Here is a 24,369-nt window from a genome sequence, read left to right as displayed (position 1 = left end):
TTTTTTTTAAAGCATTGTATTATAATCTTGTGAATTGCATCTCTACCACAATGGCTCTCCATGGAAACAATGTGCCACAAGAAAAAAAAATGGCTGGTTGATGTCTACTTTATCACCTGCCTAAGGGCTATTTGACAACCTTTAAACATTCTAGTTTGAAGTGGTTTTTATTGAGGTTGTGGTTCTTTCGATTTTCAATGCACAATTGTTGAGGTTGTGGTTCTTTCAATTTTAAATGCACAATTCAATCAAATAAAAACAAAACAGGAACTTGCAAGTATGGATTAATTTATTCTTCAGAGTGCACCAGAATTCCAAAAGAGAATCCTTTTTTTTATCTTATCTTACATCAAGTATAAATTCACACCTGAGCACAAATTGTCACATTAATCCAGTTTTGTTGAAATTGTAGGCTCCTAAAAAACATAAATATCAGCACCTTTTGATATTACCATATGAATACAGAATATGCAAAAGGGGTATCAGTACTCTTCAGCCATGATGAGAACAATCAGGGAAGACCAGCCAGTGAAAGGGTGGCTACCTTGTCCTTGACCTGTGCTGTCACTGTAATGTTGCCAGATATATCCAGTTTCTTGATACTGTTTGAACATGTTATTGATGACATTAGTTCTGAGCTCTTGATAAAGACTAGCAGCCTTCTCTTTGTATGGTCCTTCTATACTGCTGTAATGGTGTAGGGCCTTTAGTGCCAGGTAGTTGATATTGATCCATATAGCACCACGCCAGTAGGGGGCACCATGTTCTGTATTACGCTTCATATACATTGGATCTGAACGGGAAAGTGAACGCAAACCGTACGGTGTCCACAAGTGATCAGGATCCCGAATGTCATGCAAAATGTACTTTAATTTTTGACAGCCAGGGTTTAAGATTTGAAGCAAGAATGGAAATAAACTAACATATCCAAGTGCATCCACATACTGAAGCTTAGGGGGTTTGCGAACTGACCGCACTAGACCCATTACTGGCTCCTCCTGCTTCATCCCTTCAGGTGGCACATCAACCTGCTCTTGCTGCAGTGACACAGCTCGAGTGTGGTTACCATAGTCGCAGAAGGCATAATGCTGCTCAGACCAGTGCAACTCACTCAGAAGGTTGTTGTCGCTGAGGGCCAGGTAGGTGCGCTCGTATTCTTGATGGGGTTCGCCAAGCAATCGTGATATGCTCATCATGGTCCGTGATGCAAGTACCATCCAACAGTGCAAGTCCACATGTCTTTCGTCTTCTGAAGGATGTGATGCGCGTGGGTAGTCATCCAGCCCAGAAGTCGAGGTCTTAGGGTTGAGAAACTGGTTGGTGTCCTTGTCCCTGCCACGCCAACGATAAGAGTTGGGCAAGGGTCCAGTTTGAGTGGTGTTATACCACTCAAACCATGCCTGCAGTCGGGGATACAGCCTTTGGAGAAAAGTTAGAGTTTCACGAAAATGTGGTGCACCCGGACGTGCCTCAAGCTGCTCCAGAAACTCCTCCAGAACTAGGAAGAATGTAGGTGGATTTGCATTTTCAGTGCGCTGCACCACAAACTCTGCAGGAACCTTGCTGAGCGCCTCATCACCCAGGATCTGCTCATGTGGGATCCACCCATCCACATTGATCAAATCCAACCAGTGAGCAACAGCCTCACGTGTCACTTGAGGATCCCACTTACTGATCAGAAGCTGGTGGAAGCCCTCATCCCACAGAAAACCCCACGGAGAGAAGGAGCGTGAGGGTACTGCGGTGAACAAGGCACCTTCAGGGTAAAGCTCAGCGTGCTCATTATGCATTGACTGCACCACCGACTGTCCAAAAAAATAGCCCATGCCACCAAGCATATTGCTTAAAGCAGCCTTGGCAAACCTCACCTGGGCTGGAGTAAACCCTTTGGCCTGAAGTCCAAATGTCTCCTCAAACTTCTCATTATAAGACAACTTTAGTCTCGTAATCTCTTCAGACAGCACCGAGCCTTTTAGATGGTTGGGTCGGTCATGAAAACTTCCAGATTCAAACAAAACCTCGATCTGGAAGGGGACTTGGACAGTAACCTGATGCACCACAAAGTCACTCTGAATGCGATTATCATTTTGTTGCTGTGGAGGAGGTGTGTAGGTATCCACAGCAATGTACGGCTTCCTCTCAGCAGTGGATGGACTAAAAACAAATTTGTCACTCAGGCTGCTCTTCACTATCTCTGTTAATTGGTCCAGACCAGGGCTCCGCGTCTGCAAGTAATTATAGCTGGGGAGAAGAAACATACCATGGCTCGTTAAAAATACAGTAATGACCTGATGATGATTTCCTGCTATCTACTGGGCTCTGGTGACTGTCCAGTTTGCTATTCCAGTCATACAATTAATTTCTCTGACTCAATGGTTGAAAAGTTAAGTTACTTTAGCACAATCATCAAATGCATTATTACTAATACTAAAAGCATATATCATCTAAATAAAATGCATGAATATACTGAGTTTATGCTTACGGTTTATATGTAAGTACTAGTGGTAGCATTTAATGGTTTAAGAATTTTAGGTCTCTTTAAAGTTAAGTTATATATATATATATATATATATATATATATATATATATATATATATATAATATATTTCTCCAGGGCCGAAGGAATGTATACACATTTTCTTTGCTCTTATTCATTGATAAAATTTATTAAAGTGCTACTATTTTATATAAAAATATTTGACATTTTTTAAATTAGGTTAAAAACATGAATATTAAATTTAAAAAGGATGTTATCGTGACAACAACCTATGAGGTACTCTACATTGTATTTTCTTTTAACAATGTCCAACAGGGGGCAGCTTAATACAAGATCTAAATTTTGCTCTTATTTGCAAACCTGGGAGAAAAAAACAAACATTACTGAAGCCTACCTACATTAACTAGACGTGGGATTAACATTAAGCCACCCATACATGATAATAATAGATCTGCATTTTTTAGAACAGACTTTTCTCCTGCAGGAAACTTCAGTTCTGCATTAAACATGTTTATGGTTATTACAAATGCTTGGTGTAGATTAAAATTAATTGTTTGAAATACCTGGCATATTTATTGGTAGCTGTATCTCCACTGGTTGGTTTGACGAAAGTGATTTTGAATTTTCCCAGTTCCTTTGAAGTGCCTGTAACATGGCTCAGGCGTGTGGTTTTCTCTATGTGAGGATGCAGGGAACCCTGGGTATCTGTAGCCACGTAGAACATCAACGAGATGACCGGGGGATGATCAGCAGTGCTCTAGGACAAGTCATAGATCGGTTTGAGTACAGGACAGGATGGGAGCGGGGACAAATACAAGTTTTGACCAAAGGAAGGGACAACATTGAGCAAATGTATTCAGACTTTCTGTTGGAACTGCCATTGCTGGGCCAATGATGGACCAAGGATTGTTCAATGTTGACAGGGGGTTGTAGTAAAAAGTATGGCTACCAAATCCAAGGTTGAACCACAGTAGGCCAGTGTTGTCGGAGATACAGTATAATAAAAAGTGAGCTCTTGCCAAAGTTTGACAGATGTTGGCCAACATGGGCCAACTTTGGATCAGTATGGCCAGGGTTGTTATGCCAAGGACAATGCAGGCACCAACATTCTAAGAGGTATAATTGAAAATGTAACCTTGACAATGATGGGCCAACTATGGGCTTAGTTGTCAGAGTTATTATGAAATGAATGTGTTTCTTACTTAATGTTGTGCCAACTTTGGTAAAAACTTCTAAACATCTGTTCTGTCTGTGTTCCTTCCCAAATATTTTAAGATGTAGGTTTTTTTAAAGGTCAATATTACTAACTAGAACATGTTGATCAGGTTTTAATTAATAAATATAAATGTCCCCAGCATCTTTACATACATGCTGCCTGCTCGTGATTCTCCAGGTCCAGTCGCCACCATGTTTCCCTCCCATCCTTTTCACGAAGGATGTCGTCAGGGTGAAATCTGTCTCACGGATCTGCTGCATGCCAAAATTGACCCCATCGTGCATCAGCCAACCGTAGGAACTCAATCCATCCCCCTGCTCGCATGTATGCCTCAGGTTCACATTGTCCGAGAATTGCCTCATCCACATTAATCCTATGGGGTCATGTACACAAAGGTTTAAACATGATGGTTGAAATCAGGGAATATGAAAATCATCTACACAAATTTAAACTAGAATAGGATTCAGAGATGTTAGTGACTCTGACTCTAATTCTGACTTTATAGATTTAACTTCATGGTGTTAAAGTCCTGACATTATACCATACCTTAGAACAACAACCGTGTGTGTGTTTTCAATCGCATTTGTTTAAAATGGAACACATCACTGTAATATGTTAAAGCTTTCAGAAAAGTTCCGTAACTAGTAACTAGAATATGTATGAAGGTGTGGAAAAAGTCAGAAGTTCATAAATACTGTAATTATCATAAAAACACTAAAAATATGCAAATTGACCAAAAAAACAAAAAATTATAACATTTTAACTGATGTTTTAAAATCAGTCGTACCTGTAACGACAGACCTGGGACTTCTTGTTTTCATGCCAAAATACACCTGCGGCCGATACGAGCCCCAGAACCTCTCTGGAGACACGGCGGCGCTGGTGCTGTTGGCATCTAGGACTTGAGGTGAAAGGTGAAGCGTCACTGGTCTTCGGACAAATGCCAACTGAATGTACAGGGCATAAAATATCCAGACCAGGCTGAAAATGCACAACCCGATGCAGATGTTGATAAGGATCTTACTAGTAGTCATTCTTTTCTTCTTTTTCTTTTCCTTCGGGTAAGGAACTGGAGATTTCTCTTCCTTTTGAGAGCGAGACCCTCCATTTCCGATGTTCTCTTTTCTCTGTCTTTCTGTATTCTTGTTGGTCTGCCTGAGATTAAGGAATAATGCTCAGTTAAGCCTCGAACTAACTTACATTCAGATCAGGACTGAAGAATGAGAGAGCAGCAGAGGAATTGAAGCTTATTCAGTAAAATGCAAGCAGCAATGAATAGTTTGTTGACATATGTTATTAAAAAAGGGAGATGTGCACCTGAGCGCAAATAAAATCAAATATGAACATGATTATTTTGTGATACACTTTATAGCCAATGGCATGTAGAAACCTGAAATTCACATCTATAGGAGGAAGTTGGACAGGTTCCAGTTTAAAACCGTGGGTGATACATAAGGGCAGCCTTATCTTTCTACAAGATTTTGAGTGTGCATATGGGAATTTGTGCCTATTCACTTTATGAAGTGATTCTCAGATGATACACTATTTTTGGACAAGGAAGTCTGGCTTGCAAAGTTCATCCCGAAGGTGTCTTGTTCTATAGGGCCGAGGTCAGCAAAGGTGTGGGGCTGAGGTCAGGGTTCTGTGCAAGTCACAAAAGATGTTGAGACTAGTTTTGGAACACACCAACAGATGGCCGCACAAGGCTGCATGCACAGTCCCAGGGAGCACCGACCTTCTTTTGGCGTATCAAGTCAGTGTGCCAAAAGACATCGTCCTGTGTACATCGGGAGCTGTTCAACTGGTGCTATTCCAAACAAGTGTACTACCACATCTGCCATTTCATCATGGACAGCAAGTTAGAACAAAGAGGGACATGAAAGTCTGCCACAGAGATGTTTGACATGATTCGGTTTATGGGATTTACGAGTCGTTCTTAAATCTCACTGGATAGATGATGAGAGATCAGGAAGACCTTCAACGAGCTCAACCCCACCAAAAATGTTGAAACCATTCAGCAACTTGTGCATGATAATCATTGGAGACCTTCCGCACTGACCCTACTCACCATATAATAATAAAGTACTTTCTTGTAAACAGAGCTATTCTCGAAACGTTATATGCATGTAAGCAGTATAATCAGCAGCAGTATAAGTCGAAAATGGCAGAAAGTTTGGCGGAAAAGTTGTCTGCTGTTACCCCCCCACCTATAGGATATATGGTATCTATGCATCACTGCTGCACAGTGACAAACATGCATCTCAAAACAGTTGGTGGGAGATAAGTAATATCTAGCTCCTCGTGTGTTGCCATATTTGTTCACTTTATGCAAAACTGTGTGATCAAATTCTCCTCTCTGCCCCCTACCGGAATCTTCTGGTAACATGCATAGTACTGTATTTCTAGGCCAGCATGTGAACGAATATGCTCATGACGTTGCCGGTTGATTACGCATGGTAATATAAAGTATGGTTTAACAGCGAGTACATTTCCGCTCTTAGGCCTGTGTGCAGCTGCCTAGCCATGGGAACCCATTTCATAAAGCTCCTGACACACAGTTTTTCTGCTGATGTTGCTTCCAGAGGCAGATTGGAACTTTGCAGCGAGTGAGATTTTCCTATTTGCTTCAGCACTCTGCCTCACTAGGCGGGTCTGAAGGTTCTCTCGGCTCACGGTGGAGCTGCTGCTGATTCTAGATGATTCCATACCACAGAAATAGCACTTATAGATTTCCAGGGTAGATCTTAAAGGGCAGAAATTTCATAAATTTGCCATCCTGTAAAAATGCCACATGTAAACCAATCGTGCTCTTCAAGAAGACCCATTCTAATGTCAATGATGGGTGCTGAAGGTTGCATGGAAATGTGTTTAGTGCACTGGGTGTGGCTGAAACAATTAAAAATAATAAATTAAAAGAGTGTTGTGTACATTCTTAATCCCTTCTTAAAAATTAGTCATATCTGTAACCAACAACCATGCCATGCTTAAAGTCACCGGAATCACATTACTCCCCCTACTGGTGTGTAATGTGTGAATTAATTAGAGCTCTAGTCCTGGATGTGCAGGGTTTTAATGCACTCTACTGATTAGATCATTGCAGATGTAACTAATAAATTCATTGTTGACTATATTTGTTGGCAACAAGATTAAGAATGTTTTAAACCCACCACGATGACGATGTAAATTTGAATTCAAATGCGTAAATTTTGAATGATAAAATAGTTCAATTCTTGTTAAACATTTGTTTGAGTTACTATTGATGGATAAAATCAAAAGGCACAGTAGCGTGCAAAATCATGAGCCACCTATTATTTCCACATATTAAATACAATAAGGCAACAAACTTATTTCCCCTTTCGTTTGTTCCAACCAATCAGCATTCCGCATCAGCAAGATACTTATCACCGGTCTGATGATCTGTCATCAAACTGGGCAAATGTGTACATCGGGAGCTGTTCAACTGGTGCTATTCTGACCTGTTTATCACATGGTTCAAGGTAGATTTTTTTTTTTTTTTAATGCTTGAATGAGAGACCAAAAAAGTCCTTCAGGATGCCTGGAAGACTTTTCCACAAGTCTACACTAAAAATAGAAGAAAGTCTGGAGCTTTGGAAACAAAAATATGAAGAAAATCAGGCATGGCTCTTTTGCACAGAAACTCCAGAACAATGATTCTGAACATTCTAATAACACATTCCAAAAAATACAGACTGACTGTGCGAGATCAGTTTTGTTTCTCGCGGGGGTGTGTTATTGAAGGTTATTATTCAGAAGCGTATTCAGCCCATGCTTTCTGTTCATACTGTACAAACAGAAAATAACCTCTAACAATAGCAACAGTATATCATAAAGAGTGGAAAAACTTCCAAAGTTTCTTTAAAATAAATAAATAAATAAATAAATGAGCGTGCACATGAATGCAAAATAACTAAAATAAAGGGGAGGAGCTGATAAAGACAGCTTTGTTTGAACATCAACCACAACATGCATGCTTTGATGCATACTGCAAACCGCACCTTAAATCAAAGATTGTGGATTTTATAGAATGGGAGCCTATCCCAGGAGACGAAGGGCACAAGGCGGGGTACACCAATACATCTCAGGGCACACACACTCATACACCCAGTCACTCGCACACTACAGGCGATTTGGGAGCATCGACCAGCCTAATCCGCATGCCTTTGGACTGTTGGCGAACTCAGGAATCGAACACGGAATTTGGAGATGCAAGTCGACAGTGCTAACCACTAAATCATATTTATAAACTGCATTCAAAAATACAAAAAAAATTTAATTAAAATATCTAATTTTCTCTGTTATGTAGTTTGGCTTATGTCAATGTCAGCATCTGTTTGAAAAAGAATTTCTAAATGTATAATATTTTGTAGTAATGTCTATTGCCTTATCAAAACAATTGTCAAAGCATATGAAAACTGTATGAGGCAACAAAGGCATTAATGTAGTGTAGAGTTTTTATGCTGGAGCAGTGCTCTTACCTTAGACGGCTGGACTGCATCATCCTCCTGGTCTGCTTCAGTCCCTACTCGATGAAACTTTAAAAAGGCACCACAATAATGAGCAGGACCGGAGAAGAACTCTTCCGCATTGTTTCCACCCAGCTAAAACAAGTGGGACGAGTTTAGGAAGTTTTTTTGTTTAGTTTTTTTTTTGCCAGAGGGAAGAACAGGTTCCCTTGGCAGGAATTAGTGATACCAAGTCACAGCTTGCATTTTCATCATTTTTTTGACACAGGGCCCGAGACGTAAAAGTCTAAGGAGGCTTTTAGGATTTAAACTCTGCCCTCTTGACAAAAGTAAACGTAGCACATTCATAACTCGTACTCAGGAATATGGCTATCACAAGGAAAAAAGTACTATACCTACTACTGATCACAGGTATAGTGTAAAAAAACAGCATGGTTATGATGCACAATCAGGCAGAAAATAAGGCCAAGGTTAAAAGACAGAAAGTCCTTTTTTTCGTACTCTTGTAGCTTTAAGATAAATCAGGACAGAAATGTTAACTAAAACTCGCCGATATCGCCACAAGTGAGATTAGCCAAGAACAACATTCCCAGGTGCCGGCACGCTCACACAGTGGGTAAAACCCATTCACTGTCTCTTGTTTAATGAAACTCATGTGCATGTGTCGGTCTAACAGACGCTTGTCCAGAACTCTTAGAACAATTTTGTCTATTTTATATTTGACTCAAAATTTCATTGATCCCGAAGGATCTTTCCATAACACTTTTTTAAAGAGATCTTTTATAGCGCTGCCTCAGTAGCTGCAAGTTAGCTTCCTGCCCACGTGATATTTCTATGGAGTGTGTCTGCATATAGTACAGAGATCATCGTACTCTGTATTCACCATTCAATAGAGTTTGAGGAATCCTGTGGACCTGTAGGAAACTCGCAAGCAAACAGAGAGAACATGTGAACCTCCACAAAGCACAGCATTCAGAGGAATCAGGCACCTACGCGCTGCTTTGTGTCTGTTAACATGGTTGAGTCATACTCAAGCAAAAAAAAATAAAAAATCTAGAAATGATTCTCATCACATTATTTTCCCCACAATTTCATTAACATTGGATTAGGAAAGTAAATGAGGTTTAGCTTAACGAGTCCTTTGCGACATTTAAGACCAGCCTCATGATCTCTGGTCGCGCTGATGTCGGACAGAAGGTACCCATTCCCGCTATTTTTTATTCAGTTAATTAATTAATTTCAATTTTAATGATTTGTACATCATCACCTGTCCAGAATGTTGTCGAATAACCCTGTCCCCTCATGAGACATGCCTACGACATCTTGGTGTCTGTACTTTATCTATCAATGATCTGTTGGCTCTCTGTTTGCTAATGGAGCCAGTTGGGACAGATCTAGATTCAGCACTGAATCAAACACATGAATGGAGTAGACTTGTTAAACTGGTCTCATGTTGGTGGCAGGAATCCAGAATACAATAGCATCCTTTCTCAACAAAGAAAACATTCAGATTCATGAATGAGAAAAAGCCATCACTATACCTAAAGGCCAACATGAAATAGCCAGTTTCAGAGCATTTAAGACTGTAAGGGTGGAGATGGATGGGTGGAAACCTTTTCCCACAGCTGTAGCAGGTCACTCAAAACCTGCATGGGTTGTGTTTTGTCCTCTTTTGTTTTACAACAGCTCTCATGTCAGCCAATCACCAATAAGTGCTTTAATTAGGGTCTGCACATAGGAGCAGCCCAAGTTTAATGTTTAAAGTTCTTAACCCTAATAGTGGATTTATATTTATAATAAATATATATCAATATATTCTACAAATATTTATTTAGCCCCCAGTGGTGGTGATATTTAAGATGGACAAGGTAGGTCTTGGGTAGGAAATGGACAAATCTAAGAAAGGTCACCTAGATACTGAAAAATGCAAACATACTGATGATCCTTTCAACAAACACACTCTGTTGTTACATGCATGTTAAAGTATTAGAGACTTTCAAAGTTTGTGATCCCTGTTGAGTCTTGTTTCTCTCAAGGTTTCCTTCTTATTTTGTCTCAAGGGGTTTCCCCTCACTGTCAACTTTCTTATTATGGGTCTTTATTTGTGTAAAGCTGGTTTGTGACAAAACTATACCCTGTCATATAAAGACGTGGGTGATGTGAGGTAAAACCTTAGATCACACCACCCTCTGCTGGCCATAAATGACAATCTCGTTAAAACCTATGCAAAGTAATTGTGAATCCAGTTGGAAACATCCATCCATCCATCCATCCGGTAGGGTCGCAGATGGCCTGAAGCCTATCCAAGGAAAAGCCTATCCAATTTGGAAATGCTAATCAGAACTTCATGTCTATTGACTGTGAGAGGAAACTACAGCACCCCAGAGGAAACCTACTAAGCGTGGGGAGACTCTCCGCATACAGACTGGACTCATAAGATTTGAACCCCCCAACCCTAGATGTGCCATCCTTTAAATATCCAGTTTAAAATATTACCATAGGTGTCACTCCAACTTTATAGCATGAAAAACAGCATTTTTTTTTTCATATAAATTTGTGCATATCAAGGCATACATCCTTTTCATATAAATGAGTCCATTTTCAATTAAGCGTCCCATGGTAATGCCAACATGATCAGCTTGTAAATTACTATGTGACAGAATCTGGCAACAATGATCAGCTGATCAACTTCATGGGCATGCATTTCATACTTTCTTCAAAGGTGCTGGCAGCTGTGTTAACCGCAGCCATTTACATGCAACTCCTCTGTTAGATATTTTTTTTAGATAAATAGGCTTAAGAACCTCGCTGTGTTTAAAGTAGCACACTGCCTCCTAACAAGTGGTATGCATGATTAGATATAAAAGGGCAGGCATTTGCCAGTAAAGTGAGTATAGTGGCAAGTAAGAGGTGTTTGTCTCCACCCATTTTTAAAAAAAAATCTTTTTTCTTTTTCAAGTACAAAAAAAATTATGATGGCTATGGAGTTTTACCATGATTACGGAATCTCATTCCAGTTATTACAGCATTAGTCACCGAGGATGGTAAGGTGATGCAGTGTATCGTGTTGCTCCAGCTCTAGTAATGTACTTAGGTTTTCTCTTGGTCATGGGCATACACATCAAACTGACAAGACAGCAATAACTGCAGACTGCCTGAGACAAATAAAAAAAAGAGGGAGTTTCTGAGAGGATTTCTGGCTATTATTGAAGGGCGGTACCTGATAACCTGGATGTCACAAGCCCTCTAACAGACGTCATTAAAAAAAGAGGGCAAGGTTTGGTCCAGCTGACACATTCCTGGCAATGGGTCAAGTGAAAGCTGCACTTTCTGATGGGCCACCCTTAAATTCTCCGACTTCTTTGTCCCTTTTTTTGGCACATGGCTGCCTCGGGCATGGATCTGACAGCTGTGCTGTTCCAAGTAACGGAGAGGAAAGACATGGAACTGCTGGATGCTGATGGATGCTGAGTTTGGGCTAAAGTTTAACTGCTAAAAATGTCAGTCGCTTGATACAGGAGTTTTAAATATTCATTAATATGATTTTAGTAGGGTTACATTGATGTCCAGATTTTTGTCTTAATGCTGTACCTAACAGCGTACCAATCGCATGACTGGCATCTACATCAAGCCCCTTCTCAAGAGAGGTTGCATGTAGTTACCTCATCTTAATGGTTGTACTTGCAACAGTTCTCACCACTAAGTATGTACCAGGCCCCCAATTTTTTCCACACATTACAAAATTGAAATGAAAGTGATTTAACTGGAAAATCTGCAAAAAATCAGGCAATTATCTTAAAATGCAGAACATACATTAATGCAGGTTCTACACTCATACTTCCAAACACTATTTTTTACTGCAGCATTAAGATTATATGAATATCATTAGCCCAAGCACCTACAGTATGTTATCGGCATCCAGGTACACCACAAAGATAAGGGGCCCATGCAGTTAAAGGGGTTATACCAATACCATTATGACATAATATATATATAGCAATATATTTATATAAAACTAAGGAACAGATTAGCCACATCTCAAGCCAAGTCAATTGGTTTGGATCTAATTAATCTCAATGTCTTGACATAATGTGGTTCCAGTTTGGTGGCGATCGTATAAATAAGGTACACGGCAAAATCTTGCATTAAGGCCCTGGGCCACGACTAGCGAACAACCGCTCAGGTGTCCTAATAGCAACAGTTTCCAACCTGTGTGCTTTGTGAGCATGTTAAATCCCCCAAAAGCCCTGGATGCTAAAAAAAACATCACACGATAATGTCACTCAATATGACGTCATTTAGGAAGTTCTTAGACACTTTTCGGCATAAGTTTCAAGCATTGCCATGGCTGAACCGTTTGAGATACCAAAAATCCCTCTGCAATTTTGCATCCTTAATGTTTTGTGATTATATTGCCCAGATTTCTCTACTTTTTAATTGGAATTAAAAGTCATAAATCTGCACAAACTTTTTCTAACAAAGTTTTTTTTGTTAAAAAAAAAAGTAACAACCATTTTCTTGACATAGCTTTTCTAAATCCTTCCATTTCATTGTAATTTACAACCATAAAACATAGGTAGATTTATTACATTATTCCAATTTTAAAAGTGAAATATCAGAATTCTTTAATATTACATTTTGTCAGAATTTTAATTTACAAAATGATGTCAATACAGAGATTTATCTCTCCTTAGTAACTTAACCATTTCATGAACAGCGCAGAGCATTTTTTAAGATAAATATCAGCACCCTTTGATATTATGAACACAAAACCTGCAGGGGTATCAGTACTCTTCAGCCATAATGAGAACAACCAGAGCTGACCAGCCTGTAAAAGGGTGGCTACCCTGTCCCCGACCTGTGCTGTCACTGTACTGTTCCCAGATATATCCAGTTTCCTGGTACTGTTTGTAAATGTTATTGATGACATTAGTCCTTAGCTCTTGATAAAGACCAGCAGCCTTCTCCTTGTATGGTCCTTCTATACTACTGTAATGGTGTAGGGCTTTTAGTGCTAGGTAGTTGATATTGATCCATATAGCACCACGCCAGTAGGGGGCATCATGTTCTGTATTGCGCTTCATATAAATCGGATCTGAACGGGAAAGTGAGCGCAAACCGTACGGTGTCCACAAGCGAGCAGGATCCCGAATGTCTTTTAAAATGTATTCTAATTTTTGAGAGTCAGGTGTTAGGATGTGAAGCAAGAATGGAAAAAGACTAACATAGCCAAGTGCATTCACATACTGAAGCTTAGGGGCTTTGCGAAGTGACCGCACCCAGCGTTTCACTGGTAACTGCTGCCTCATCTGTCCAGGTGGTACAATAATCTTTTCTTGCTGCAGTGACACAGCCTGAGTGTGGTTACCATAGTCACAGAAGGCTTGATGCTGCTCAGACCAGTGCAACTCACTCAGAAGGTTGTTGTCGCTGAGGGCCAGGTAGGTGCGCTCGTATTCTTGATGAGGTTCGCCAAGCAATCGTGATATGCTCATCATGGTCCGTGATGCAAGTACCATCCAACAGTGCAAGTCCACATGTCTTTCGTCTTCTGAAGGATGTGATGCGCGTGGGTAGTCATCCAGCCCAGAAGTCAAGGTCTTGGGATTGAGAAACTGGTTGGTGTCTTTGTCCCTGCCACGCCAACGATAAGAGTTGGGCAAGGGTCCAACTTGAGTGGTGTTATACCATCCAAACCATGCCTGCAATCGGGGATACAGCCTTCGAAGAAAATTTAGAGTACCCTGAAAATGTGGTGCACCTGGACGTGCCTCAAGCTGCTCCATAAACTCCTCCAGGACTAGGAAGAATGTAGGTGGATTTGCATTTTCAGTGCGCTGCACCACAAACTCTGCAGGAACCTTGCTGAGTGCCTCATCACCCAGGATCTGCTCACGTGGGATCCACCCATCCACATTAATCAAATCCAACCAGTGAGCAACAGCCTCACGCGTCACTTGAGGATCCCACTTGCTGATCAGGAGCTGGTGAAAGCCCTCATCCCACAGGAAACCCCTCGGGAAGAAGGAGCGTGAGGGCACTGCGGTGAACAAGGCACCTTCAGGGTAGAGCACGGGGTGCTCGTTATACCTTGACTGCACCACCGATTGTCCAAAAAAGTAGCCCATGCCACCAAGCATATTGCTTAAAGCAGCCTTGGCAAACCTCACCTGGGCTGGAGTAAACCCTTTGGCCTGAAGTCCAAATGTCTCCTCAAACTTTTCGTTATAAGACGACTTCAGTCTCGTAATCTCCTCAGTCAATACCGAGCCCTTCAGCTGGTTGGGTCGGTCATGGAAACTTCCAGATTCAAATAAAACCTCAATCTGAAAGGGAACTTGGACAGTAACCTGATGCACCACAAAGTCACTCCGGATGCGATTATCATTTTGCTGCTGTGGAGGAGGTGTGTAGGTATCCACAGCAATGTACGGCTTCCTCTCAGCAGTGGATGGACTGAATAGAAACCTTTGACTTAGGCTACTCTTCACTATCTCCGTTAATTGGTCCAGACCAGGGCTCCGCGTCTGCAAGTAATTATAGCTGGGGAGAAGAAACATACCACAGCATGTAAAAAATGTGACTTAAGGTTGATATTGTGCTATCACTTTTTCTTACTGAACTGTCATACCAGTGTCACCTTGAGGATGACTTGAAGTAAACAACAGGATAAGTATAAATATCATTTAAGTTATTGACTTCATTATACTTTAAAGTATTGAAAAAAATCTCAGAAAGGTGTGATAGCCAGGTGTTCATATACTTTTAAATTAATACTTTAATAGTGATGAGTAACTCATTAGTTATTTAGATATTTGAAAACATTTATATTGTTGTGTACTTTGTGACCTGCCATGTACATGTTAGTAAAAATGCCTTACACATATCAGCTTAATACAAAATCTAAATGGGGAAAAAGTTGGTTTATCAGAAGGTTTAAAAACTGTCTAACACATTATTGATAATGTGTTTATAAACAATAAACAAACAAACAAAAAAAAAACGTACTAAATAAAACGTAACTATGAAAGTAAGAGCATGTCCAAACACACAATGTAATGAGATCACAGGACTGAGACTAAAACAGTTGTGTGTCCACAAGGAAACCACTTGTTTAGTGAGACTCATCACGGGGGAAAAAGGCTTCAATTTGTTAGGGAGCTTAAAGATTGGAGTTTAGAGCGATGGATAAGGTCATGTGGAGTGGGAGCGCATATAGTGATGCACCCATCATGCATAGTGTCCACTGTACAAGCCTCTGGATGCAGTGTTATGATGTAGAGTTGCTTTAGTCACTCAGGTCTAGGCTTAGCAAGGTTATGTGGCAAAAAACTGTCAACTGACCACCTGAATGTACTGAATCACCAAGTTATCACATCTATGGAGTTCTTCTTTGATGAGACTCATATCCCAGGATTTAAGTTGTCAAAGAGTTCTGAGGGCATGAGGAATAATTTTCACACATGAACGAATGTAACCACAATTTTTTTTGTTTTTTTAGCAGCGTACATACATTGTTTAAAATTGTGCAATATTCTGAATCCAAACTTGATTAGACTTTTAATTAGACTTCTTGTTTATTATTTATTTAGTTTTGTTTATTGCATTTACAGGATGCTTATAGTGTGATTTAGTTTAAGTTAAGTTCTTAAGTTTAGTTTAGAAAATTATTGATCCCATAAAATTTTGAAATGTGGTTTGGTGTCCAATATTGCATAGGCCTATAAAGTTTGTCAACATAAATTGATGAAACGATGCAGAAAATCATATTGCTTTCTTTCTTATACTGCAAGTCTTCTTCTTCCTTTGCGTTTCGGCTAATTGCCACAGCAAATCATCTGCCTCCACCTAACCCTATTCTCTGCGTCCTCTTACCCCAACTAACTTCATGTCCTCTCTCACTGCATCCATTGGTCTTCCTTTAGACCTCCTGTCTGGCAGTTCTAAACTCAGCATCCTTCTACCAATATGCTCACAATCTCTCCTCTGAACATGTCCAAACCACCTCAATCTGGCCTCTCTGACTTTATCTCCAAAACATCTAACATGGGTGGTCCCTCTGATGAACTCATTCTTGATGCTATCTATCCTTGTCACTCCCAAAGAGATCTTAATCTCTGCTACCTCCAACTCCTGCCTTCTATCTTTTCTTCAGTGCCACTGTCTCTATGACGTAGAGCATCACTGGTCTCACCACTGTCTTGAACATCTTTCTTTTCATTCTCGCTGATACTCTTTTGTCATATAACACACCTGACACTTTTCCCCACCCATTCCAACCTGCCTGTACCCAGCTCCTCACCTCCTTTTCACACTCTTCGTTGCTCTGGACCGTTGACCCTAAATACTTAAAATCCTGCACCCTCTTTACCTCTGCTCCCTGTATAGCTTTACCGTTCCACTTAGGTTCCTCTTATTTACACACATGTATTCTGTCTTGCTTTGGCTAACCTTTATTCCTCTGCTTTTCAGAGCATACCTTCATCTCTAGATTTTCCTGCACCTGTTTCCTGCTCTTGCTATAAAGCACAATGTCATCTGCAAACATCATTGTCCATAGAGACTTCTGTCTAACCTCATCTGTCATCCTGTCCATCACCATAAAAAACAAAAAGGGGCTCAGAGCCGATCCTTGATGCATACCCACCTCCACCTTGAACTCTTCTGTCACACCTACAACACATCTCACCACTGTCTTACAGCTCTCATACATGTCCTGCACCACTCTAACATACTTTTCTGCCACTCCAGACTTCCTCATACAATACCACAGCTCCTCTCTCATCACCCTGTCATACGCTTTCTCTAAATTTACAAAGACACAATGCAACTCCCTTTTACCTTCTCTGTAATTTTTCATCAGCATCCTCAAAGCAAATACTGCATCCTTTATTTGAAGAGTAATTTAAATAAATGTGATTTATTATTTGAAATACCTGGCATATTTATTGGAAGACTCCTCTCCGCCTGTGGGTTTCCCAAAAGTGATTCTAAAGTTTCCCAGTTCCTCTGAAGTGCCTGTAACGTGGCTCAGGTGTGTCCTATCCAAAACATGAGCCTGCAGGGAACCCTGAGTATCTGCAGCCACGTAGAACATCAGCGAGATGACTGAAGCTTGAGGGGCAGTGCTCTGAAGAAAGACATGATTATGGTGATGATGAAAGGATGGCAAACATCCCACCAACCAAACTGCATCTAGTAAGGCTTTACATATTTTAAAATAATAAGATTAATCAGATTTTTTTTTTTTATTCAGTTGTGGACAAACCAGAAAATGAAAATATTTTGGTGGCCTGGAGACTAGATTACTAATCTACACCAAGGAAAGCAGTATAGTTGATCCCAAAAATATTGGATATAAAGAATAAAAGCATAACTCACTATAAGAGTTCCTCAGGGGATTACCTCTTGGTCCACACTTGCTTTCTCTCTACACCACTGTTTCATCAGAATAATTCATTTCTTTTCTTTTAACACCTCTTCTAAGTCTTACGGTCAATTCCGGACTGCCTGGACTAACTGGACGGAGAGTAATCATATGAAACTTCCAATGCTGGACTGCTTAATCACCAACAACCACCTCACAGTGCAGGAAATACAGTTGAGAATCTCGGTAAGAGTTTCATTGACAATCAATTCCCAGATACTGCCGATTGCATACACGCGACGGTTCCTAATTACAACAACCACTCAAGCTAAATTACCTGGGCAAATGTAAAGCCTTCCCCACCGCAGCACTACTTACATGCTGCTTGCCTGTGATTCTCCATGTCCAGTCTCCGCCGTGTTCCCCTCCCATTCGTTTCACAAAGGTCGTCGAGAGAATAAAATCGTTGTCTTGGATCTGCTGCATGCCAAAGTTGATTCCGTCGTGCGCAAGCCAGCCGTAGGAACGCAACCCATCCCCCTGCTCGCATGTGTGCCTCAGGTTAACGCCCTTGGCAGAGAATTGTCGCATCCACATTAAGCCTACGAAACCCCACATGCGCACACAAAAACACTGATGTTAGGACGAAGATGGAATCGGAGTGCGATGTGCACTGTGTCTGCATTTTTCCTTAATAATAAATTCACACTGGTACGTCAACGAATATGAGGTAAAAAAAAACAAAACAAGACACCATCTTACCTGTAACGACGGACCGAGGACTTCTCGTTTTCATGCCGAAATACACCTGTGACCGATATGAGCCCCAGAACCTCTCGGGAGACACGGCGGCGCTTGTGCTGTTTGCATCCAAGACGCGAGGTGAAGGATGGAGTGTGATCGGTCTCCTGGCCAACACTGAGCGCATGAACATGGCATAAAAGAACCAGATGAGGCTAAAAATGCACAACCCGATGGAAATGTTGATGAGGATCTTACTAATATCCGTCTTTCCTTTCTTCTTTTCCTTTTCCCTCCGGACAAGCGCTGGTGGTTTCTCTTCTTTCTGAGAGTGAAGATCTCCATCTGCGGCCACGTTCCTCTTTCTCACCCTCCCCATGTTTGACTTGACCTTGTGAGAGAGACTGATGCATGAAATTTGTTTAAGACAAAAAAAAAAAGGCAATCATGGGCGAGTCTTGGTGCAAGACGTGTAGCCTCAGAGGGCAAAAACAAGAAGGAATGTGATTTTCAAGTAGTTTGCTTACCTAGCTTTTTGAACAAACACACACACACTGCGATATATCAACATCAGTGTGTGCCTTGACACTCCTTCCCAGGGCTTTACTTTATTCTCTAGATATTTACATGTTAAGCAAAGTCATAGCTTTGACAAGGGCTGTGTGGGCCAAGATCATGATTATTTAACACATTTTTTCCCATTTTTTTTGCATTTAAAACAAGGTGGGTGAAATGTAACTAGGCATTAAATATTGGTCCAGATTTCTAAAGGAAATTTATTGAAACAAACTGTACATGTACTTTATTACACAGAAAAATGAAAGCAAATCTTTACTTTTCTTCAGTGGAGGCACTAGCCACTTCCTGCCTGACAGGCTTTTAACGTCTCCAGATGTAGAGTTGCATTCCTTACGCCACTGTCTCTGCATTAGAACAATCGAATTCCTCTTAGCTAGATCCTGAACAGTCAAGTGGTCGGCCGTCTTTGTTAATGTCGCATGTGCTGACTCTTGGTGCCGATGCCTAAAATCCTACTCGCTTTCGTTTATTTAGACACCGTTCTCATCACGGCTCAGGTAATACTGCAGGTTATACAGCCAGTAAATATTGCCTAGTTTAATTTTTCACCCACAGTGAATATCTTTATACTTTTTGTAGTTCCTTTTTTTTTTATACATCACACTTTGGTTCGAAGATTTGTTTACTGCCAGTTTAAATGTATATTTAATGTACTAATATTTTAATACTTTTGCATACTTTCCTAAAGAAATTTATACTTCTGGATCTTCAAGTTACATATCTATTCTTATTCACGTAAATTTAATTCCATTTTCAGTGGATTTTTTTAATTATAATTTTTTTTAGATTATGTTATATGTCATCCAGTGTATGGTTGTGCATCAGACAAAATACAATGTTAATCTGATTTAAGCTATTGATCGGACACAACATTATGACCACCCGCCTAATACTGAGTAGGTCCCCCTTTTTATCTCCCAACCCACTCTTAGGTTATTATTATTATTTCTTGTAAATACGCATACACTTTTATATTTTTATCAGATTTGCTAAATACAATTTTATGCCCTTTTATGATGTGAAATCTAAATTGGCATATGAATGACAGTTAAATTTTTTTACGATTTTAACTGTCATTCATATTCCAATTTAGATTTTACATAAAAATATATAAACCAGAAAAAATGCATTATTCTAAAATTGCTACAATATTGCAACATGAATTTGACACGGTTACGGACACTACATATATTATTTTTTTTTTGCTTTTTTAAGCTTTTACCAAAACCCAGAATGATTTAATTTAAGTAAGCATCTATACAGGTCATATGCTTTTACGAGCCAATTTTACATTCACATTTTTGCATATTATTGTTTAAAGCGAGACAGTAAAACACCGGCAAAAAAAAATACATTTTAAAGGAAGCAAGATCGGTCACTTTGTCACATACACAGTATGATGTGCAGTGAAATTTTTATCTACCGCTGTAGACCTAAATATTTAAATAAATAATATGAAATAAGAATATAATAATAAAAAAGACAAATAGAGTAAAAGTAAATATCCATATAAGGAATAAAAAAAAATATGAAAAAACAATAATAAAACCAAAAAAATATTTTTACAAAATAAACTTCTGGCTGTAAAGTACAAGTAATTGCATATGTGTAGTAATAATAATGCTGATGGCAAATAGTTGTTATTTTATCCTCCACGATGATAACTATGAGGGTGATAATTGTTATGAATGGCATGTAGCAGCCAGTCTATTATACATAGCGGAAATACATAATGAATTAACACAGTTAAACACTGAAAGCGTCTTAGTTTAATTACAAAAAAATGGTAGAAAATTATTAACCCCGTGGATTAACCGAGATACGGTTAAACTGTTTAATAATCCCGGTTTAAACGTGAAGTATGTTACCTTAAAGATCTGCGAGTGTCTGATTCACCATAGCCACCTGATCACTTCCGGGAAGGACGTCACCTGACACGCTGATCTCTTTCCCGATTGGTCGCCGGTTCTTCCTCTTCGCTCCTAAAACCGCACACTCGAGACGCTGTTCGCCTGTTTATGTCACTCTCCGTCCGGAAACGGCGGATGTTTTTCAGCATTTGGTTCATCGCGAAGGCGATTTTATGTGCGCATTCTGGCAAAAGCTGCTAGAAAGTTCGAAACATGGCTCGCACTCGTCGCATTCTGCTGACGTCAGAGGAGCTGTTTCAAAATGGCGTCGACGGCTGGAGGCATTGGCATGCGCGTGCGGGCTGGCCGCCATATTAGTACACTCAAAACAAATACTTGCTAAAGGATTTGTTGGAATAAAATAAATCTCTGTATAAAAGTGTAGTTTTACTTTTGTTTTGAAATACTATCAGTCTAGCTGACTATCTAAAATGGAAATCCCCAGTAAGTTGAATGTAGCCTGATCATTACAGTTAGTTTCCTCACTTAAAATTGGAATAAAATGTAATTTAATACAAACTAACTTTGATTTAAGTATCACGATTTCGTAAATGTTCGAATTCGATATTACAATTTTTTGTTTGTTTTTTTACTATTACAATTTTAAACCTGATTAGTTAAATGTAGGCTGTTCCTTACAATGTTAGTTTTCTCACTTAAAATTTAAATAAAATTTAATTTAAGACAAACTAACTTTAAATACAAGAGTTTAACATTTAACTAAGCATTATCTGCCACAATTATTATTTCTAAACAAACTTCACGTAATTTAAATAATCCACTTCTACCACAATGTGATCAAAATGTATAAATCCAGTAATGAAATGTGAGTTTATTTATCCTGAAAGAAACTAACAAACTAGTGTGTTGATTTACCACAGTATCGCTGTAGACAGTGTTCATATCGTTTACGAAACACCTCCAAAGTCTCAAAACTCAACTTGACAGTGTTGGTTGAGCAGCTGTTAACACATGTTTGGGAAAAAAGGCTGATCTTAGCCTTTAGCGCACAATTTTTAATAATGTTACGCCATAAAAACATGTTTCTGTTGCGCCACTCAAAAGCTTTTGCACTCGCTACAGATTCGTTCAGACTGTATATGAAGCTGATCGCCACTCTCTGCTCTTGTCTAATTTCAGACTCAGTGAATCCGAACCTGTATGTCTGGTCTTTCTTCTTCAAGGCGTCATTTTTATTGGAGTTTTTTTTTTTTCTTTGATTTTGATAATAATTAAATAGCATTATGCAATATGTATTTTTAACAGTTAGCAGGTAGCAAAATTCCAGCTTCAAACAATACACACCACTGTGGTTATGTACCACAATACCATGCAGAAACTTAGCAGAAGTACAGAAACATAGTTGTGAAGTAGTAAAATAAAAAAAAGTAACACCTAATAAAACTATTCAAAAAAAGTATAGATACAGTATGTGAAATATGTACAAAAGTACATACAGTAACGGGGTAGGGGTGGCTCGGTGGTTAAGGTGGTGGACTACTGGTCAGGAGGTTCCCGGTTCGAAATCCTGATGCTGTCAGTCTCCCACTTCACCCTCAAGTGCTCGATACAAGCAGACATTGAGCTGACAACCCGACTCTGTTAATTCAGTGCATCCAGAAAGTATTCACAGCGCATCACTTTTTGTTATGTTACAGCCTTATTCTAAAATGGATTAAATTCATTTTTTACCTCAGAAGTCTACACACAACACCCCATAATGACAACGTGAAAAAAGTTTACTTGAGATTTTACCAAATTTATTAAAAATAAATAAATTGAGAAAGCACATGTACATAAGTATTCACAGGCTTGGCAAAATTGAGCTCAGACGCATCCTGTTTCCCCTGAACATCCTTGAGATGTTTCTGCAGCTTAATTGGAGTCCACCTGTGGTAAATTCAGTTGATTGGACATGATTTGGAAAGGCACAAACCTGTCTATATACTAAGGTCCCACAGTCCCACACGTCAGAGCACAAACCAAGCATGAAGTCAAAGTGGCCTTCATCATCTGTAGGTGGAAGAAGTTTGAAACCACCAGGACCCTTCCTAGAGCCGGCCATCTAAACTGAGCGATCGGGGGAGAAGGTCCTTAGTCAGAGAGGTGACCAAGAACCCGATGGTCACTCTGTCAGAGCTCCAGAGGTCCTCTGTGGAGAGAGGAGAACCATCTCTGCAGCAATCCACCAATCAGGCCTACTGTATATGGTAGAGTGGCCAGACGGAAGCCACTCCTTAGTAAAAGGCACATGGCAGCCCGTCTGGAGTTTGCCAAAAGGCACCTGAAGGACTCTTAGACCATGAGAAACAAAATTCTTAGGTTTGATGAGACTCTCTGGCCACAAAAAATCTCTTGTGTGTAGAATTCTGAGAAAACAAATTAATTTAATTCATTTTAGAATAAGACCGTGACATAACAAAATGTGGAAAAAGTGATGCACTGTAAATACTTTTACGGATGCACTGTAACTGCCACAGAAATGTCGAACATATCTCCAGGGTACTGTAGGGTGTATCTGTCGCTCTATGTGCTATACGGCACATATCACACTTCAAGTACAGTAACATAGTTACCTCCCATCTCTACTTATGATATTCACTCAATTTCTTACCGACCTAAAGCATGTACTATTTACTGATCTTACCCAGATCATTCATTCCACTAATGATCGGCTGATATCTATCAACTGTACTACATACTATTAGTCCCTAATTGTCACACCATTACTGCACCTTCACATTTTGCCCCTAATACCTGTATTACATTTATTTTATCTTATATACAGAGAAAAAAGATACATGTACTTCTTAAATGCAAGTTATAAGCCCAGCTACAGTATAGAGGTTAGCACAAGCTGCAAGTTTGTGGTGTTCACACAGTTACAAGAAATTAATTGAATCCTGAATAATAGCACCCCAATGTTCTAAAAAGCTTGCATCTACTGTACTGTGATAAGAAAAAAAAAAGAAAAATTTATTGTGCCGTAATGTACATGTGACAAAGGTTTTCTTCAAATTTCTTTTCTTCTTGAAGAACCTCCTTTTTTTTAGGTCCATGGTGCTTTCTTAGAAGCCTCTTTGAAGAAACTTAAAACTGAGGAAGAGAGAGAGCATGGGAGTGAGAGAGAACTCAAACAGATAACACACAAGCCAACATTTGTTTATGTGCAAGTGAGAACTGGCACTGAGGAGGTAATGGGATTAAACCATTGCAATTATAGAGTTCAACAAAGCATAGCTCTTTTCTGATGAATTGTCATCATCCGACGTCTCGGGGGAAAGAGTTCTAAAAAATAATTACCAGAAGTAATAAGCGCGGGCTTTGTGCCCACATAATCACATAGTTATAATTAGTTCATTATTTTCTACAAACGAGCAAAGCCAAGGTAGGGTTTTTATTTTCTTATTATTTTTTGTCTCTCCATCTGTGCTTGATTAGGGGGAAAAAACACCAAAGTGTTAAGATTTGCATGAAATACAATAGCGGGAGTCCTCCTTTGGGTTGGGAGAGATTTCAGTCAGACAGCAGATGGAGCCAGAACACAGACGATGTCTGGGAGGAATACCGTGTTT

General features: G+C 39.7%; 2 protein-coding genes across 3 annotated transcripts; both read right to left on the bottom strand.

Annotated features, from left to right (window-relative positions):
* Window positions 1-293: 293 nt before the first annotated feature.
* Window positions 294-8,260, bottom strand: LOC128508687 (mannosyl-oligosaccharide glucosidase-like). Its single transcript, XM_053480122.1, has 5 exons — window positions 8,210-8,260; window positions 4,501-4,868; window positions 3,866-4,086; window positions 3,061-3,254; window positions 294-2,241 (listed from the first exon to the last, which is right to left on the bottom strand). Exons 1-5 carry the CDS (start codon window positions 8,230-8,232, stop codon window positions 483-485), a joined length of 2,565 nt encoding a protein of 854 aa, XP_053336097.1. The 5' UTR covers window positions 8,233-8,260; the 3' UTR covers window positions 294-482.
* A 4,159-nt stretch (window positions 8,261-12,419) lies between these two features.
* Window positions 12,420-20,981, bottom strand: LOC128508863 (mannosyl-oligosaccharide glucosidase-like). Of its 2 annotated transcripts, none has more exons than XM_053480353.1 (5): window positions 20,753-20,981; window positions 18,327-18,696; window positions 17,943-18,166; window positions 17,134-17,327; window positions 12,420-14,740 (listed from the first exon to the last, which is right to left on the bottom strand). In XM_053480353.1, exons 2-5 carry the CDS (start codon window positions 18,682-18,684, stop codon window positions 12,982-12,984), a joined length of 2,535 nt encoding a protein of 844 aa, XP_053336328.1. In that variant the 5' UTR covers window positions 18,685-18,696; window positions 20,753-20,981; the 3' UTR covers window positions 12,420-12,981. The 2 variants fall into 2 exon arrangements, with proteins under 2 accessions (XP_053336328.1, XP_053336327.1); XM_053480352.1 differs by having other exon boundaries at window positions 18,327-18,709; window positions 20,753-20,786.
* Window positions 20,982-24,369: the final 3,388 nt, after the last annotated feature.

This window comes from Clarias gariepinus, chromosome 20 (assembly GCF_024256425.1).
Source record: "Clarias gariepinus isolate MV-2021 ecotype Netherlands chromosome 20, CGAR_prim_01v2, whole genome shotgun sequence".
Classification (NCBI taxonomy): domain Eukaryota; kingdom Metazoa; phylum Chordata; class Actinopteri; order Siluriformes; family Clariidae; genus Clarias; species Clarias gariepinus.
Note: the sequence above shows the minus strand (reverse complement) of the source record. Positions and strands in the feature narration are given on the sequence as shown.

Bases quoted from the DNA above. Each gene is read 5' to 3' on its own strand.
- LOC128508687 (XM_053480122.1), bottom strand. From the start codon at position 8,232: ATGATGCAGTCCAGCCGTCTAAG. The intron at 4,087-4,500 runs GTACGACTGATT...ATGACCCCATAG, and splicing joins TCCCAGGTCTGTCGTTACAG to GATTAATGTGGATGAGGCAA. The intron at 2,242-3,060 runs GTATTTCAAACA...TCTTCTCCCCAG, and splicing joins GCTACCAATAAATATGCCAG to CTATAATTACTTGCAGACGC.
- LOC128508863 (XM_053480353.1), bottom strand. From the start codon at position 18,684: ATGGGGAGGGTGAGAAAGAGGAACGTGGCCGCAGATGGAGATCTTCAC. The intron at 17,328-17,942 runs GTAAGTAGTGCT...GTCTTTCTTCAG, and splicing joins GAATCACAGGCAAGCAGCAT to AGCACTGCCCCTCAAGCTTC. The intron at 14,741-17,133 runs GTATTTCAAATA...TCTTCTCCCCAG, and splicing joins TCTTCCAATAAATATGCCAG to CTATAATTACTTGCAGACGC.